Here is a 16,152-nt window from a genome sequence, read left to right on the forward strand (position 1 = left end):
TAAGGAGTGAGGGATTTAGACACCCCCAATCTGGTGCCCCAACTTTTAAGACCTCCACCTGAGAGACAGGTGCCCGCAAGACCAGTGGGGCTTGCATCCGTAAGACCTACAAGGCCATAGGGATCTAAAAGATAGTTCATACAGGGCTCCCACAGACTCACAATGGCTAACCCCCCAGGCCCAGCACAGAACCAGCAGACTGAAACCTGCCCAGTCTTTCCAGAAAAGAGGCCTATTTGCATACTTTGATAGCTATGACCTGACGGGTAGGCTTCTAATCTAACACATATCAAGGGGCTGACTGCATTTTTTGCTCCCTTCCCCCTACAATTAATGTTTTTGACATGATATCTTATAACTTTTTGTTTTGTATATCCCTTAACTACTCACTGTAGATATAGATGATTTTACTACTTGTACTTTAACGTTCCTACTGCTTTGTAATCAACAGAGTTGATTAACTATGTTTACTGTATATTTGCCTTTACCAGTGAGCTTTTTCCTATTGTAATTTTCACATTTCTAGTTGTGGCCTTTTGTTTTTCCCTTAGAGAAGCCCCTTCATTATTTCTTATAAAGTTGGTTTGGTGGTGCTGAACACTTTTAGCTTTTGCTTGTCCATAAAACTTTTCATGTCCCCATCAAATCTGAATGTAAGCTCTGCTGGGTAGAGTACTCTTAGCTGTAGGCTTTTCCCTTTCACCACTTTAAATATATCGTGCCACTCCCTTCTAGCCTGCAGAGTTTCTGCTGAAAAGTCAGCTGGTAGCCCTAGGTGAGTTCCCTCTTAGGAAACTTGTTGCTTTTCCATTGCTACTTTTAATATCCTCTCTTTAACTTTCCTTTTTTCCTTTTTTTTTTTTTTTTTTTTTTTTTGCGGTACGCAGGCCTCTCACTGCTGTGGCCTCTCCCATTGCGGAGCTCCGGACACACAGGCTCAGCGGCCATGGCTCACGGGCCCAGCCACTCCGCAGCACGTGGGATCTTGCCGGACCGGGGCACGAACCCGCGTCCCCTGTATCGACAGGCGGACTCTCAACCACTGCGCCACCAGGGAAGCCCACTTTTTTCCATTTTAATTAAAATGTGTCTTGGTGTGATCCTCTTTAGGTTGATCTTGTTTGGGACTCTCTGTGCTTCCTGGACCAACAAATTTCAAAACACGGCACAATGGATACATTCCTCAGAAGGATAACTTACCAAAACTGCCTAAAGAAAAGACCTGAATGCTTCTACAACCATTAAAGAAATTAATTCAGTAGTCTAAAATCTTCCTACAAAGAAAATACTAGATCGAGAAAGTTCTAAAAGCGAGGTTTGTTTTTTAATTCTGACATTAAATTTTTCAGAGAAGAGGAAAAGTTCTCCAACTAATTTTATAAAGCTAGTATAGGCATACTCCTCAGAACATTTCCCTGATTAATGTTTTCCCAATAAATTAACTCTTGTATTTAATAGTCCAACATCATATAACATATATATCATTCAAAACAACATTTCAACAGCGTATATAGGAAATAATATATTTAGGACCCAAAACTCAATACATTTTTACCAGTAACAACAACAACAAAGGTGTGAGAAATGCCCTAAGTTACATTACAAACACAACTGGCAATATGTTCTCAGCATCATGTGTCAGGAAATCAAAAAACACACTGAATATCAATGAAGGGGATATTCACATAGATGCCAGTAGTGATAAAAGAAGCACTGAAGTATCTTCCTCAGTGTGAATCATTCTCTGTCACATTTCCATAGTGCCTTTCATATTTCATATTACCCTTTTTTCCCCTAGTTTTGTATTATAAGAACCAAAAAAGCTGAGGAAATGTTAAAGATTAATGAAAAAGAAGCAAACCAAGCAGAAAAGCAGTAACAATGAAAGAGAATATGTTACTACTGACAAAGCAACTATTTGTTAACAACTATATTGTTTGGTGATCAGGAAGCAAAGTTATAGACATTTACAGCCTAATGTTATAGTTTGTTATTTAATTGAGGTTTGTTTACTATATTTTAGTTACATTTTAGGAAATTGGTTTGGGTTAAAAAGTAACTCATTATAATTTTACCATTTAAAACAGAGGGCAATAGGCTCTCAATTAATATTTTTGCATAGAACATCTGATTTTCAGACACAAATTACTAATATTAAGTAGATATCTGTATAATTCTAATATCAAAACTATCAAAGACAGTATGAGAAAGATAATCACAGTCCCCTCTTGTCCATAAACATAAATTCTAAACAGAATATTTTTTGAAATGACAAGTTTGGTTTCTTCCAGAATTGTAAGATTGGTTCAACATTAGAAAATGTATTAATGCAATTCACCTCATAAACACATTACAGGAAAAAAACCCTATGTTCATCTCAATAGAGGCAGGAAAAAAACATTGAATAAAATTCAACATTCACTCATGATTAAAAAAAAAAACTACTAGCAAACTAAAAATAGGGCACTTCCCTAACCCAATAAACAACAAGAAATGCATTAAAATGTCATACACGTCATACATACATGCTGAAACTTTAAGAGCATTCCTTTAAAGCCATGAACAAGACAAGGATGTCTATTATCACTCTATTCAACATTGCCCTAGATGTCTTAGTCTCAGCATTCACACACACACGTGTGTGCATGATCACACAGTATAAGTAGAAAGAAAGCTTCCACAGATGATATGATTGTTTAAAGGGAAAATCCACAGAAAATCTACAAATGCTTCTAAATTATAAAAAGTATTCAAATTATTTAATATCTATTGCATATTAAATCAGATCCCTAACTCCCAACATAAACAAAATGTCAACCCCATATGGATTAAGCACTTTAAAATGAAATGTGCACCGCTTATATGCAAAATCTTACTTATGCTCCTGATGAGAAAACTGGAATGGCACAAGGAGTGGGGTAAGAAAAACAGCCCACTCTCCACCCCTTACAGGGCGCATTAGTTTTCTCTTGCTGCCATAACAAATTAACACAAATTTAGCAGCTTAAAACAACAAAAATTTATTATCACAGTTCTGTAGGTTGGAATTCTGTCACGAGTTCACTGGGCTAAAATCAAGGCATCAGTAGGGCTGCGTTCTTTTCTGGAGACTCCAGGGGAGAATCTGCTTCCACGTACATTCAGGTGGTTGGCAGAATTCAGTTCCATGCAGCTGCAGAAATGAAGTTTCTGTCTCCTTGCTGGCTGTCAACTGAGGGCCATTCCCAGCTTCTAGAGGCTGTCTGTATTCTTTGGCTTCAAGGATCTTCCCCCTCCATCTTCACAGCTAACAATGGGAGGTTGAGTCCCGTTCCTGCCTTCTCTTCTGACACATCTCTGACTCCCCACTTTTCCTCTTCGCTTTTTTATCTCCTCATCTCATGGTCCCTCACGTTAATCATATCTGCAAAGCCCCTTTTTTACTATGCAATGGAACACATTCACAGGTTCTGGGGATTAGGGTGTGGACACCTTTGAGGGACCATTAGTCTGCCTACCATACAGAACAAGGACACTGGGTCTGTTCCACACTTGCACTAACACTATATGTCGTTTGTACATCTTTCCGTAACGCCTCTGCTCCAACAGGGTAGAAAATATCCCCCTTTTCTCACGTCCTTTCTGCTTGTGTTGGCTGAATTACTGAATTTTCCTTCCCAGGCTACATGAGGTCAAAGCAGACAGGAAGATGAAGAATTTAGAATTAATTTCCTAACACCAACATTATCCAATAATTGAAACAAATGCCTCCCCTCTATCTGTCCGTGAACCATCCAGAGTTTAGGGACGAGTTACAAGGGGCAGATAGGAAAGAATGGGGTGGGAACAAAATGTCAAGCCATTGAAAGAAAAACGGCAGCATAGTTCCCCCTTCCTTAAGAACTCAACCCAAGAAGTTTCCATACCTGGGGTGGCAATCAGCAAGGAGAGTCTAGCTCGTGAGAGTCATTAATTGGGTGTCACTCTGTACAATACAGTGTGAGATAATTCAACAAACCTTCCTTAATTCTTTAAACTAACCTATGTGGTACATAGGTAAAGATATTATCATGTAAAATAGGAACCCTGGGCTTACAGAGGTGGTCATATACCCAAAAGCACAGGCGTCAAAGAGCTGGATCGAAACCTAGGTCTGCTGGCTGCTCAAGCCCAGGGAAATTTCCTCTCTCTGACTTTCCCTAGCAAGAAGGCAAGACTGAAATTTGTTATAATCCTCAAACGGTACCCTTCAGTGTATTCAAATGACACTCTTTGAGGTGTCATTCCCCTTCCCCACCCTTTCTCTCCCCAGATGTTACAGAGAATTCCTGATGAAGGACTTAGAGTTATTTACCTCCTTATTATCATACACATTTACTTCTGTATGGTCACTGTCCCTATTGTCCCAACAGTGATGTTATCATTCAGGCCAGTCCTTGTGTGATGATCACTGGGCTATGGGCTTGAATTTTCTTTTTCTTTTCTTCTTCCTTCCTTCCTTTCCTTTCTTTCTTTCCTTTCTCTCTCTCTTTTTTTCCTTTCTTTCCTCCCTCCCTCTCTGTCTCTTTCCTCCCTCCCTCTTTCTTTTTCTTTCCCTTCCTTCCTTCCTTCCTCCCTCCCTCCCTTTCTTCTCCTCCTTCCCTCTCTTTCTTTCTGCAATAAGCTTCAAAGAAACAAAGAAAGGTGCTGGGATGTGGTCTCTCTGGGTGAGGCTCTATAGGACTCACAGGTGCAAGGAGACCCAAGTGCTAACACACAGTCCAAATCACCACAGTCTTTATCCCTTCAAGGAGTTATGGTTATCAGCAAGAAAGTAATTAACTACCTCTGCTTTCTTTCGGTGGTAATAATCAATTCTAAACTTCCAGCATAAAATCCCAACTCCTTACCACAGGTACAAAGCCCTACATGATTCGCTCCTGCCTGTCTCTTCCACTGCCTCGGACGCCGCCTTGCGCTCCACACGCGGCTCCAGTCACGCTGGCCAAGGTCTAGCTTCTGAGCACCTGAAAGGTGACTAGTCTGAACTGAAATGTACTGGAAGCATAAAATACACACTGAGGGCTTCCCTGGTGGCGCAGTGGTTGAGAATCTGCCTGCCAATGCAGGGGACACGGGTTCGAGCCCTGGTCTGGCAAGATCCCACATGCCACGGAGCGGCTGGGCCCGTGAGCCACAACTACTGAGCCTGCGCGTCTGGAGCCTGTGCTCCGCAACAAGAGAGGCCCCGACAGTGAGGCCCGCGCACCGCGATGAAGAGTGGCCCCCCGCTCGCCGCAACTAGAGAAAAGCCCTCACACAGTAACGAAGACCCAACACAGCCATAAATAAATAAATACATCTTTAAAAAATAAAATAAAATACACACTGGATTTTCAAAACCTAGTAGGCATATAAGAATGTAAGGTATATCACTAATAATTTTATAGTGACCACATGTTGAAATGGTTATACTTAGAACATGTTGAGTTCCTCTTAATTTAACTTGTTCCTTTTTAATGTGGCATTTCTAAAATTTTAAAATGACATTCGTGGCTCACACGAGATTCCTACTGGATAGAGCACGGCTCTGTCACATTTTCCCCTCCTTTGTTTCCTTGGCCCTTACACTATCTGGACTTAACAGTGTCCACGTTACCTGTTTAGTGTCTTTCTCACCCAACTAGAACGTAACACAGGAACTCTGCCTCATTCACAGCGGATTCTCAGGCATTTAGAACAGCGTGAAGCACAGTAAGTACTCAATAAATATTTCTGGAATTAATGACCTTACTCTTCCTCAGCTGGAGACGGTGAGCTCTGTCTGTCCTCTCCCAACACGAGGTCTCAAGTCTTTTGGGCTACACCCGCAGCTCAGCGCTGACCGTGTGCTCTTGACACCGGGTGGAGGGGTGGTTGGGTACCCACACTGGAAAAACGCGCCTCCCGCGAGGAAAAAGCTTCCCGCCCGACGCCCCCGGCGCTCAGCGAACTCGCGCTCCTCAGAACTCTTTTCCTCGGGCAGCCCCGCCCCTCGGCCCATCAATGGGCACTTCGCCCTCCGGCCGCACGGCGGCGTCTCGCCGGGACGCGGCGGCCGATGGTACAGTCCGTCCTCCCCGCGCGCCTCGAGCAGTGGGTCCTTCCAGTCATAGAAAAGCATTGTGGGAAGACCGCGCGTTCTTTCTCACCACACTTCTCAGAGAGGTGTGCGGCGCTGTACGGCGGCGGTGTGGCCGCTTGGCCTCCGACGGCTGGGGCGCAGGGCAGGAGCGCGCGGCCGCCCTGAGTTTAGTGAGGCTGGCGCCGCGGCCGGGCCGGGTCCGAGGCTCCCGGTTCCTGAACGCGTGTAGGACAGCGGCCTGGTCTGGCCTCCGCCACGTTGTCGGTGAGACCTCAGAAAGCCCAGAAGCGGCCCTGGGTCTGTGTTCCTATGCCGGGAGATGCGGCGAGGGGGTGAGGGCTTTGGGGTCGATTGGTCATCGAGTGTATGTCAGGGAATTTTTAATAGACGCGGGGGTTTCTTGCGTGTGACAGGGAAAGGCCTCACCGTACAACGGCACGTTTGCCTACCTTGTCACGGTGGGAAATCAGGTCATCGCAGAACTGCCATTTCAGATTTATCTTGATAACTGTGTCGTGGTGCAGAACTTGGCGGAAATCGAATGACCATCACCAGCTCTGCAGGCGAGTTTTCATGTTCCTGCAGAACAGATCAGTTTCCTGGAAATTTTAAGGTTTCAGCCATTTGAAAGACGTTAATTTGGTGTTCGTTACCTAGTCGGATGTTGAGTCGTAAAGGAAACTGTAGAGCTGGGCTTAGTTTTTCTCCCAGCTCATCAACACAACAGTTCATCTCAGCCAGCTGTTTTGGGGACCGCAGCTTTGCGCCGCACAGCATTCCTTACGCGGTTTTCTTGCCGCCTTTGTGTTGCCCGTTCACTTTTGGAAACTAGTGGATGAGGTGTCAAAAAAGGCGTAAACCAAACACTTGTGCAGCCTTTTCCTCCCCTAGTATTTGACATCTTTGGTGTAGGAGCTGCACAAGTAACAGTTATACTCCTATATTATGTACACATGTGGTTTTGATAATGCCAACGTTAAGTGTATGTTTTTCTTAATAGGTTTTAATTTTTGTTCAGGTTAAAGATGGACGCTTGAAGCATAGACTGCTGCTAGCTGACTACTTACTATCTGGGAGCACAAAGATGACCTAAGGTAGGGTGATAGTTTTGAATTAGAAGTTGTCATACAGCAGTTATTTGTGATGTGAATCTTATCTTTCTGGATTGGGGGGCCTTCTCTAGTGGGTATTAGTTTAATTAGTTATTAAGGGTTCACTAGTGTTAGTACTGCCGCATCTGTAAACAAATAGTTAACTGCAAATGGGATAGCTTCTTCCCAGTTTGTCATGAAATCTTTACATGATTTTATGTGAATTGTAAAAAACCACTTGCCAGATCTCAGGCATGTTTTATGTTGACATTTAAAGTCCAGAAGTGCATAACTTAATGCAGCGAAGAAGCATGTACTGAAAGTTTTTAAGATGTGGTGCGTGTAAATGTCAAATTGAGTGCCTTATTTTTCTTTTTAGGATGTCCTCGGTAAGGAACTTGACAACTTGATCTTCAGGAGTTGCTTAGAGTATTTAAAATTTCCAGGATTGCTAAAAAAAAATACTGCTTTTGGATAGTCCATAAATGTACATCTAAAACAGTGGGGCTATAAATAAAATCAATGTGCTTCTTGGAGGTTTGTGTGCTAAGTGATTAACTGCCAGAAAATAGCATTTTTTTACTGAAGGATCATAGGAAGGGTATCTCCCTCTCCCAGCAACTTCAAAATTATGTTAAATCTCAGCTGTTAAGATTAACATTCAGTGATAGCGATCACTGATAGCCTCATGAAATATGGGCTTATGCTAGGCTCCAAGGAGAAACACGTGCTTTCTTGTAGTGCCTCTTGCGTGATGAAGTGAACTAGACTATTTGGTTTCTAGGTCACAGGTGTGCTGTATGTTACTGCATTTTTTTTTTTTTTTTTAAGCTAAAAGCAAATCTGCCTTCACTTTGCAGGAAAGAACGAATAGTGTATTCGGGCATTCAAAATATTTATTGAAAGCACTGAACTAGGAGCTGGGAACACAATGGTGCACACACAGAGTTCCTCCCTTTGGAAGCTTACCTTTGTTTAAATGGAGGAAATGTCATCACAATTGAAAACTTCGTGAGACAAATTCCACGTATGATAGGATTTGACCGAGTCAGGGAAACCTGAGAAGGCAGTTAGGACTAAGCATAGGTAAGTATTTATGCAAGGCAAAGCTGACCCCGTGCCATGTACAGAGGCCTTGAGCAAAAAAAAATGGGTATGACCATAAGTCCAGATTTCTGACTATTGTAGCTTTTCCCTCTAAATGTCATCATTTAGGTAAGAGTTGAGTGCTTAATGAGGCTTGAAGGTGGCCATTATGGGAGCTCTGGGTGTTACAAAATGAGGCTGAACAGGTAAGAGGCCAGACCACTTAAGGCTCTGTATAAAGCAAGGGGAAATCCACGATGGAAATGCACATTTGCAAGAAAAGGGGTGCTGATGGGCCAACTGCAGGCTACTACCACTGTCTATGCGAGAGATGACCACCTTGGACCAGGGTGGTGGTAAAGTTAAGGAAGAGAGAGAGTTTATAGCAGATAGGAGTTAGTAATAAAGGATGTGTCCATAATGACTGCTAGGTGTGTAGCCTTGTACATTTGCAAATCCAGCTGGGGAGCAGCATTTTCAACTAGCTCTATTTGAATTGCCTTAGAAGTCTAAGTGACCCCTTGGTACTACACTGGTTTTTAGTCTAAGCTATAGAAATAAACTGGGAATAAATGAGATCCACTGGGGTAGTGGAAGAGGGCCTAGATTTGAGATACTCAACTGGAGAGGTAGAACAGCGTGAGCTGCAAAGGATAGTCAGAATGGTAGAAACAATGGGAAATGCATGAAAGAAACAAAATATTGTAAGGTAGCCTAAAAGTTAACTTGGATTTGGTGACATGAAGGTGATTTTTGAGGTCCACTTTAGTGGACAGATAATTTTTTTTTTTTTGCGGTACGCGGGCCTCTCACTGTTGTGGCCTCTCCCGTTGCAGAGCACAGGCTCCGGACGTGCAGGCTGCGCAGGCTCAGTGGCAACGGCTCACGGGCCCGGCCGCTCCGTGGCATGTGGGATCTTCCCGGACTGGGGCACAAACCCGTGTCCCCTGCATCGGCAGGTGGACTGTCAACCACTGCGCCACCAGGGAAGCCCCTATCCTTTTAAGAAACTTGGAATGGGAGAAAAAAGTGGTAGCTGGAGAAGAATTTGTTGGTGTGAAATTTGGTTGGCTTACTTTTTTTAGATGGTAATCTAGCTGAGAGGAAGCGGCTGAATATATTAGTACTGGAGAGAGCAGGGATGAGAAGGCTGAAGGAGATGGGCTTGAGAGGACAAGTAGAGGGAACAGGAGAAAGGGAAGGACTAGGGTTGATGGCAGTCACGGCGAGGCTTGTCTGTTGGGTAAGGAGAAGGTGAAAGATGTCCTGCATGAGTATTTCTGTTTTTCCTGTAGACTGCAATCATCTGCAGAGAGGAAACGTCTGAAATGGTATTTGGGGAGAATTAGCCAGGCAGACTGGAAGGGACCATTTCAGGTAGAGGGTCATGAATTTATAAGCTGAGGTCAACTGAAATCCACACATAGCCTTTTTTTTCTGAAAGCACAAGACAAGGACACTAGAAATTAAAAGCAGCACTTAACAAACTTTTTTTTAACATTTGCAAATAATCGGTGGAACTTAATGCCACAAAATACAGTATTACAAAGAACATGTGAATAAAAATATCTGCAGTGTGAAAGCGATGCTTCAGTCATGCATTTGTGCGTAGGCAGATCCACCCAGAGTTGGGAAGAACCTTTTCATCCCACTTGGTGTACTACTGCACAGCTAGCCGGCTGCAGTCCAGGATTCCAGAACTTTGAACCGAAGCATCTGGTGTTGGTTGTGGCAGACACAAGATAACCTGGGAGTTTCCAGGAAGGAAAACACGGCATCAAGTGAATAAGTTTTAAAATACTGTCTTTCCAGTTACCAAATAAAAAGGCCCTTAGGCACAAATATACTGTAGTTAAACCTTTAAAAGATGCAACAGACTCCATTATTTTCTTCTGAAGAAACACTTCTGCAGGTCCAAGATACTTGAATAATTATAATTCACAGTTTCAAAGTAAAGGTGGCACACACACCCTTCCCACCCCCCCATCCCTAGCCCTTCACTGGGATTAAGTCTCTATCTTGAGGCGTGAAGCTTGGGTAGTTTTTATTGTTTTTGCTGTGTGTTTTCCAGCCAGATTGCTTGTAGACGTCTGAGATTTTTCTTCAATCAGGCTATCTTTAGACCCGTTTCTTCTCTAGAAAAGAATGCATTTGAAAAATACAGAAAGTAAGATTCAGAGAAGAAACTACAGCCAAATCAATTTTATTAACACAAATACTAAGATTTAAGACATCACGTTATATTTAGGAAAGGTATGTAATGTCAAAAGCTGTTCAAATATTCCCTTTATTTAAATAGTTATGATAAACAACATGAAGATTGTGTTTAAATCTTAAAAAAGTTACTCTGACAGTTACATGCATAACAAATCTTACTCATGAAAATCAGGCATAAATCTCAACCCATTCCCGCAATGAAGTGTTATTTCCATGGTAGTTGCTGCTAACCCAGGCTCTCAGGCCTCCTGCTTTTCCAAGGAGGGGCAGAGAGATGAAGAGCATGGGGAGCTGGGAGTAATTCTTACTCTTCCCTGATTGTATTTTCAGTAGTCACTGAAAGAAACCTGTACAACACAATGCCCTGGGGACCCGCATCACTTGGGGCTAGAGCTCCCTGTTAGCTGCGGTGGCCCCATCCTGGAGAAATGGGAGTGGAGCTGCCAGAGCCTGAGCACCACACCCAGGGCTTCTGGAAGTGGGTCATGTCCTCCCACAGCCACAGGTGGAGGCCCTGAGGATGACACCAAAGTGCCTCCACAGCTCCCTCTTCTGCTTAACAGACCTGCTCTTAGCTCCTTTTAGAGATGGCCCAAGCTGTCAGTAGATCTGGCTAACAAGCGTATTTCCTTCCGCACAAGTACCTGCCCATACATAATGAGCTACACTCCAGAATTCATTATTTTGAGATTCATTTGGGCTAAAAATAAACTACCCTCTAAGCGGCTGTCTTTCATCTGTTCCTACACTGGCTTGATTTGACTTACTCATATTCAGAGAGGCACCGATGGAGCAACAATTCTGCTAAGCATGAGGAGTACAAATCAAGCTAATTTTGGATCGTCCGACGTTATCTGTTTGGGACAGGTTTCTAGGTAACGGGAGAGGGAGGAGGACACCAGAGCATGAGTAAGTCAGGGCAGGGGAATAGAGAGCTAATATATAGAAGAATCACTATCTTTTAAGTTTGTTAAGGGTTGAACCTATCTCTTCTGCCTGCACACCTTAAAGGAATAAGGAAAATGAATCAAAGTCCCTAATCCACCCCACTTTTACCAGGCTTCTGCATGAAAAAGTAAGGTGAGGTATATAGGCAGGCCAGGCCACTAGCAGAAATCTGGCATCATTCTGGAACTTAGGAAATGCAGCTTTCCCACTTCCCCATATCATTTGCATCCTTTCTCCACATGGCAACCAGATCAGTTGTTTCCTTTTGGCACTCAGAATAAAATGCAAACAAACTCTTTCCCATGGCATCTAAGGCCCTGCATTATCCACCCTCCTTCCCCTTTACTCTGCTCAGACCTCAAACACCCCGGCCCTTTCCAGCCTCGGCTCTTTCTTCTGCTTCCATCAGCCTTTCACAAATACTCACATGGCTGGCTCCTTCTCTACCTGTGAGTTTCAGCTTTACAGGTCACTTTCTGAGACCATCTTTGCCCTATCTTTCTAAAGTGAGGTCATATGTTCGTTTTCTAACTCAGACCTTTGTTTCTTCATAATACTTACCTAGTTGTTTTTTAAATTGTTTTACCTGTTTACTTTTACGTATTATGTGTCAAGGCCAGGAGTCAGCAAACATTTTCTGCAAAGGGCCAGATTATAGACTACCTTCTGTCTCTATTGCACATTCTTTTTCCCTCCCCACAAGCAACCCTTTAAAAACATAAGAACAATTATTAGCTCCTGGACTGTACAGAAACAGGCTGCAGACTAACTTTAGCCCTTGGGCTGTAGTTTGCTGACTGTCCCAGTGAGTGCCTTGTCACTCCTTAGATGTGCTCATTAGATAGCTGTTGAATTCAAAATCAATGGTTCCCAGAGACAAGCTTAGAATCAATGCCACTGATTAAAAGGTGCATGTGAGTTGTTCTTGTATGCAGCACAGTGACGGCTATTCTTTCAACATTTCATGTGTATAATTTTAAGTTTTTTGAGATTCCTAAATGATGGTGATGAGAGAGTCTAGAGTAGTTGGAAAAGCAAAAATACATGAAATTCCCATTTGTATTGAAGCCAACTTAAATTTAAGACCTCAAAAAAAGCTTTGAAAAGTAACAGTGGTTCTTAATCTTCCCAGCAACTTTAAGAGGTAGGTTATTATCTACATTGCAAAGAAATTTAATCTTAGAAGTTAATGTTCAGAGTCACACAAGTGGTGTGTGGAGACAAGGAGACACCTGCATTGGCAGGTCCTGTCTGAATGTGAAGCCTCAACTAATCATGAAAGTAATTTTTTTAAAGTGCTATTGAAACAAATTGTTTGGATAAACTATTAGCTCTCCCAGATTTATCTAATCAAAAATTACACAGATTTTAGTGGAAGTTGTGGTTAACCACTCAGATCTCCATTCCAGACTGAGGCATTCATTCCCCAGCAGCTTGGAGTGTTGGCTGCCATACAGCTCAAAGCTGAGCCCCTGGGACTTCCCTGGTGGCGCAGTGGTTAAGAATCTGCCTGCCAATGCAGGGAACACGGGTTCAAGCCCTGGTCCGGGAAGATGCCACATGCCACGGAGCAACTAAGCCCATGTGCCACAACCTCTGAGCCTGCACTCTAGAGCCCACGAGCCACAACTACTGAAGCCCGTGTGCCTAGAGCCCATGCTCTACAACAAGAGAAACCACGGCAGTGAGAAGCCCGCACACCGCAATGAAGAGTAGCCCCTGCTTAGCACAACTAGAGAAAGCTCGCACACAGCAACAAAGACCCAATGCAGCCAAAAATAAATAAATAAATATTTAAAAAAACCAAAACTGAGCCCCTCCCCAGGAACAGCCCTGCGCTAAAGAGAGCCACCTTGTTCAAGGTCATGCCCCCTCCCAGGGGCACCCTTTACCCAGTCACTTGCTACATGGTGAGTGTTTAAGGCCCAGCCCCCTTGTCTCCAAGTGGGATGAATCAGAAGAGCCATCTCAGCTCCAGAGCTCCCCATGGGATCATCTGATGCCTTTATTGGGACTATACCACTCAGTTCAACTCTTGCCTATCTCCTAAGAGCACTTTCCAGTATACCTCCTCCATGCAAACCTCCATTGCAGAATCTCTTCCTAGGGAACCTAACCTAAATTAGCACAGGCCTTTTCTGTCCTTGCTCAAGTCACTGACAAAAATGAGTCAAGATAAGCACAGGGCAGTATATGATGGATATGCTAGAGTCAGGGTTCTTAGGTTGTCCATGAACTTCCTGAATTGTATGCTTGTGTGCATTAAATATGTGCTTACATGCATTTTTATGGAGAAGAGACAGTAGCTATAATTGCCTTTCAAAGGGATCCACAATCCAAACAATCCACTGCAAACAACAGGCTGATACTGATCCATTATAAACATCAAGTTTGTTTCTGGAGTAATGATTTAAACAGATATAAATCCATCCAACAGCCTTACACAGCCTCCATGTTTTTCTATCGCATTAAAAAGAAATACAATGAAAGATGATGTCAAACACCTTGCTGAAATGTCTGCTACCGTGCTCCCCTGATAACAGCTATCTAATTCAGCCGAGTGTCACATTGATTTTGTTAAGGCAGCTAGATGCTTTGCCATGTCCTTGAGTTCCGTTTTGACCACATTTTCTAAACATTTCCAGAAGAAAAGTAATTCTCTTTGATGAAGAAGACAAATAAAATAGGACTTGAGTAATTCTCTGTCTGCCATCAGTTAACGATGGAACATGGGCCCCCTCTAAGTCTACCACTTTATCCCTGTTTCTCTGGCTCAAAAAATAATCTAGACATACTTTTTAAAATTAGTGAAGCCCATTGTTTCTTTATTCTGGCTCCAAACAATCTTACGATCTTTGTTATCATTGGCTTTGCCCCAAGCCTCAGATCATTTTAGACCTTACACTACCTCTAGCTCTCACCCCTAATGTAACTCTCCCCAGCTTGTGCCTTGTCTTGATCACACACCCTTCCTTCCTTCTCCTTCCATGTTTTGTACATGTTTTTTTTTAAACACAGAATCTTGTCATCAGTACAACACCTTCTTAAAACTTGATTATTACCTACTTGATGAACTGTGGAGCCACCAGAACCCTGAGCATCTGAAGATCGGGTCACAGGAAGTGGAGGTACAAGATCCGTTTTTGAACTGCAGAGAGTCAGTTTTAGAATTAATGACTGAGGCAGTACCTAGAATCACAATCTGAGTTGGAAAAGGCTATAGCAAAGTAAGCATGTTTTACATGTCTTTGTCTTCCTTACACTGCCCACCACAGTGATTTACACAGATAGGCATTTAATAAATGTTTTTGAATTCAACGGGTTAAGTAACTTGCCCAAAATCACAGCAAATAACTAGAAGAACCAAGAATATAACATAGGTATGGTTCCCATGTGCTTTTCTTACTGTGATACGTTGTATAAATGGATTTTTGATTTGTTTCTAGAGAAACACTTATTGGCCATTTATTCTTTTTTTATAAACCTATGGAGCTATAGACAGCAATGGCCTACATTTTACAAGCAAAACAAAACAAAAAGAAACCCAGCCTATATCTCTCTCCAACGGGCTAGCCTATCTCCCAATTTGTTAATGTTTATCAAAGTTTTAAGCCTTAATTCAGAGTTTAATGGCTGACACTCCTACCCAGCAATACCAAGTACATGAATTTCCATGACTATAGTACTTTTGCAAATGGATGCATAGTTATTTCATTAACACATTCATTTAACATATAGTACCTATCATGTCAAGCTGAGATATGGCCACTTTCCTCGAAAGAGAAACTAAATAACACAAAGAAACAAACTACTGTAATATATAACATTTGCTGTGGTAAAAGAAGACAAAATGCCATCAGTTCCAAAAGAAACTCTTATGCCAACTTCTCTCAAATATGGATGCATTTATTATTCAAAATAGAATAGCTCATGCATTTTCTCTTTCTTCTGAAAGCTTCAGTGCATAGCTTGGAAGGGCCATAATTCAGCCTAAGTATAGTCTAGGTCTGTGCTATCCAGTATGACAGCCACTAGCCACACATGGCTGCTTAAGTTTAAATTAATGAAAATTAATAATATTAGATTTTTAGTTTCTAGGTCACAGTAGCCACATTTCAAACACCCCATAGCCACAGATATAGAACACTTCCATCACTGCAGAAAGTTCTATTGTACTGTGCTGTTCTGGAGCCATGAGCGTGATGATGTACTCACACTTGCCTACTTACTTCACTTCTGAGAGAACGGATCGCTCTCCATCTGAACACTGGGACCTGCGATACTGGCGGTAACTTCGAGGTGAATGAGAATGCCGGATGCGGACTGGGTCACCTTGAGTCCTAAACAAGACACCAAAAACCGTGGAGACAAACATAGCACAAGTCAGAACAGGATAATTTGGAGATTTTCCTTAATATTCAATCTGCAAAGGAGTAATAACTTTGAGAGTTTTAAAAAGAACTTGATTCCTCTAAGCGTGGAAAGCCTAAGTGGCTTCAATCTCACAAGTTAACAAAAGAAAACTGCCTCCATCATACATGAAAATAAAACTTTATAGTACAGTTGACCCTTGATCAATACTGGGTTAGGGATACCAACCCTGAGCGAAGTCGAAAATCCCCATATAACTTTACAGTCTGCCCTCCATGAATGAATCCCTCCATGGATTCAGCCAACCAGGATCCTTATTTAGTGTAAAAAATACCAGTATAAGTGGATCACCTACAA

General features: G+C 42.5%; 1 protein-coding gene, 1 long non-coding RNA gene and 1 other non-coding gene across 4 annotated transcripts in view; 2 read left to right on the forward strand and 1 right to left on the reverse strand.

Annotated features, from left to right (window-relative positions):
* Positions 1 to 6,122: 6,122 nt before the first annotated feature.
* Positions 6,123 to 7,709, forward strand: LOC116751728. Its single transcript, XR_004349324.1, has 3 exons — positions 6,123 to 6,346; positions 7,101 to 7,176; positions 7,553 to 7,709. It is a non-coding gene; the product is annotated as an uncharacterized LOC116751728 (long non-coding RNA).
* LOC116752420 lies at positions 6,880 to 7,014 on the forward strand. Its single transcript, XR_004349491.1, has one exon. It is a non-coding gene; the product is annotated as a small nucleolar RNA SNORA13 (small nucleolar RNA).
* Positions 7,710 to 9,630: 1,921 nt separating the features above from the next.
* Positions 9,631 to 16,152, reverse strand: part of EPB41L4A (erythrocyte membrane protein band 4.1 like 4A) — a 275,254-nt gene continuing 268,732 nt past the window's right edge. Inside the window, exons 22-24 of one of the 2 annotated variants that reach the window (XM_032627984.1) lie at positions 15,654 to 15,764; positions 14,491 to 14,572; positions 9,631 to 10,394 (exon numbers count right to left, since the gene is read on the reverse strand). In XM_032627984.1, coding sequence (XP_032483875.1) covers positions 10,266 to 10,394; positions 14,491 to 14,572; positions 15,654 to 15,764 — 322 coding nt within the window. In that variant the 3' untranslated portion in view covers positions 9,631 to 10,265. Of the gene's footprint in view, positions 10,395 to 14,486; positions 14,573 to 15,653; positions 15,765 to 16,152 lie in introns of both variants that reach the window. The other variant, XM_032627985.1, reaches the window with a different exon arrangement.

Source organism: Phocoena sinus, chromosome 3, assembly GCF_008692025.1.
Source record: "Phocoena sinus isolate mPhoSin1 chromosome 3, mPhoSin1.pri, whole genome shotgun sequence".
Taxonomy (NCBI): Eukaryota; Metazoa; Chordata; class Mammalia; order Artiodactyla; family Phocoenidae; genus Phocoena; species Phocoena sinus.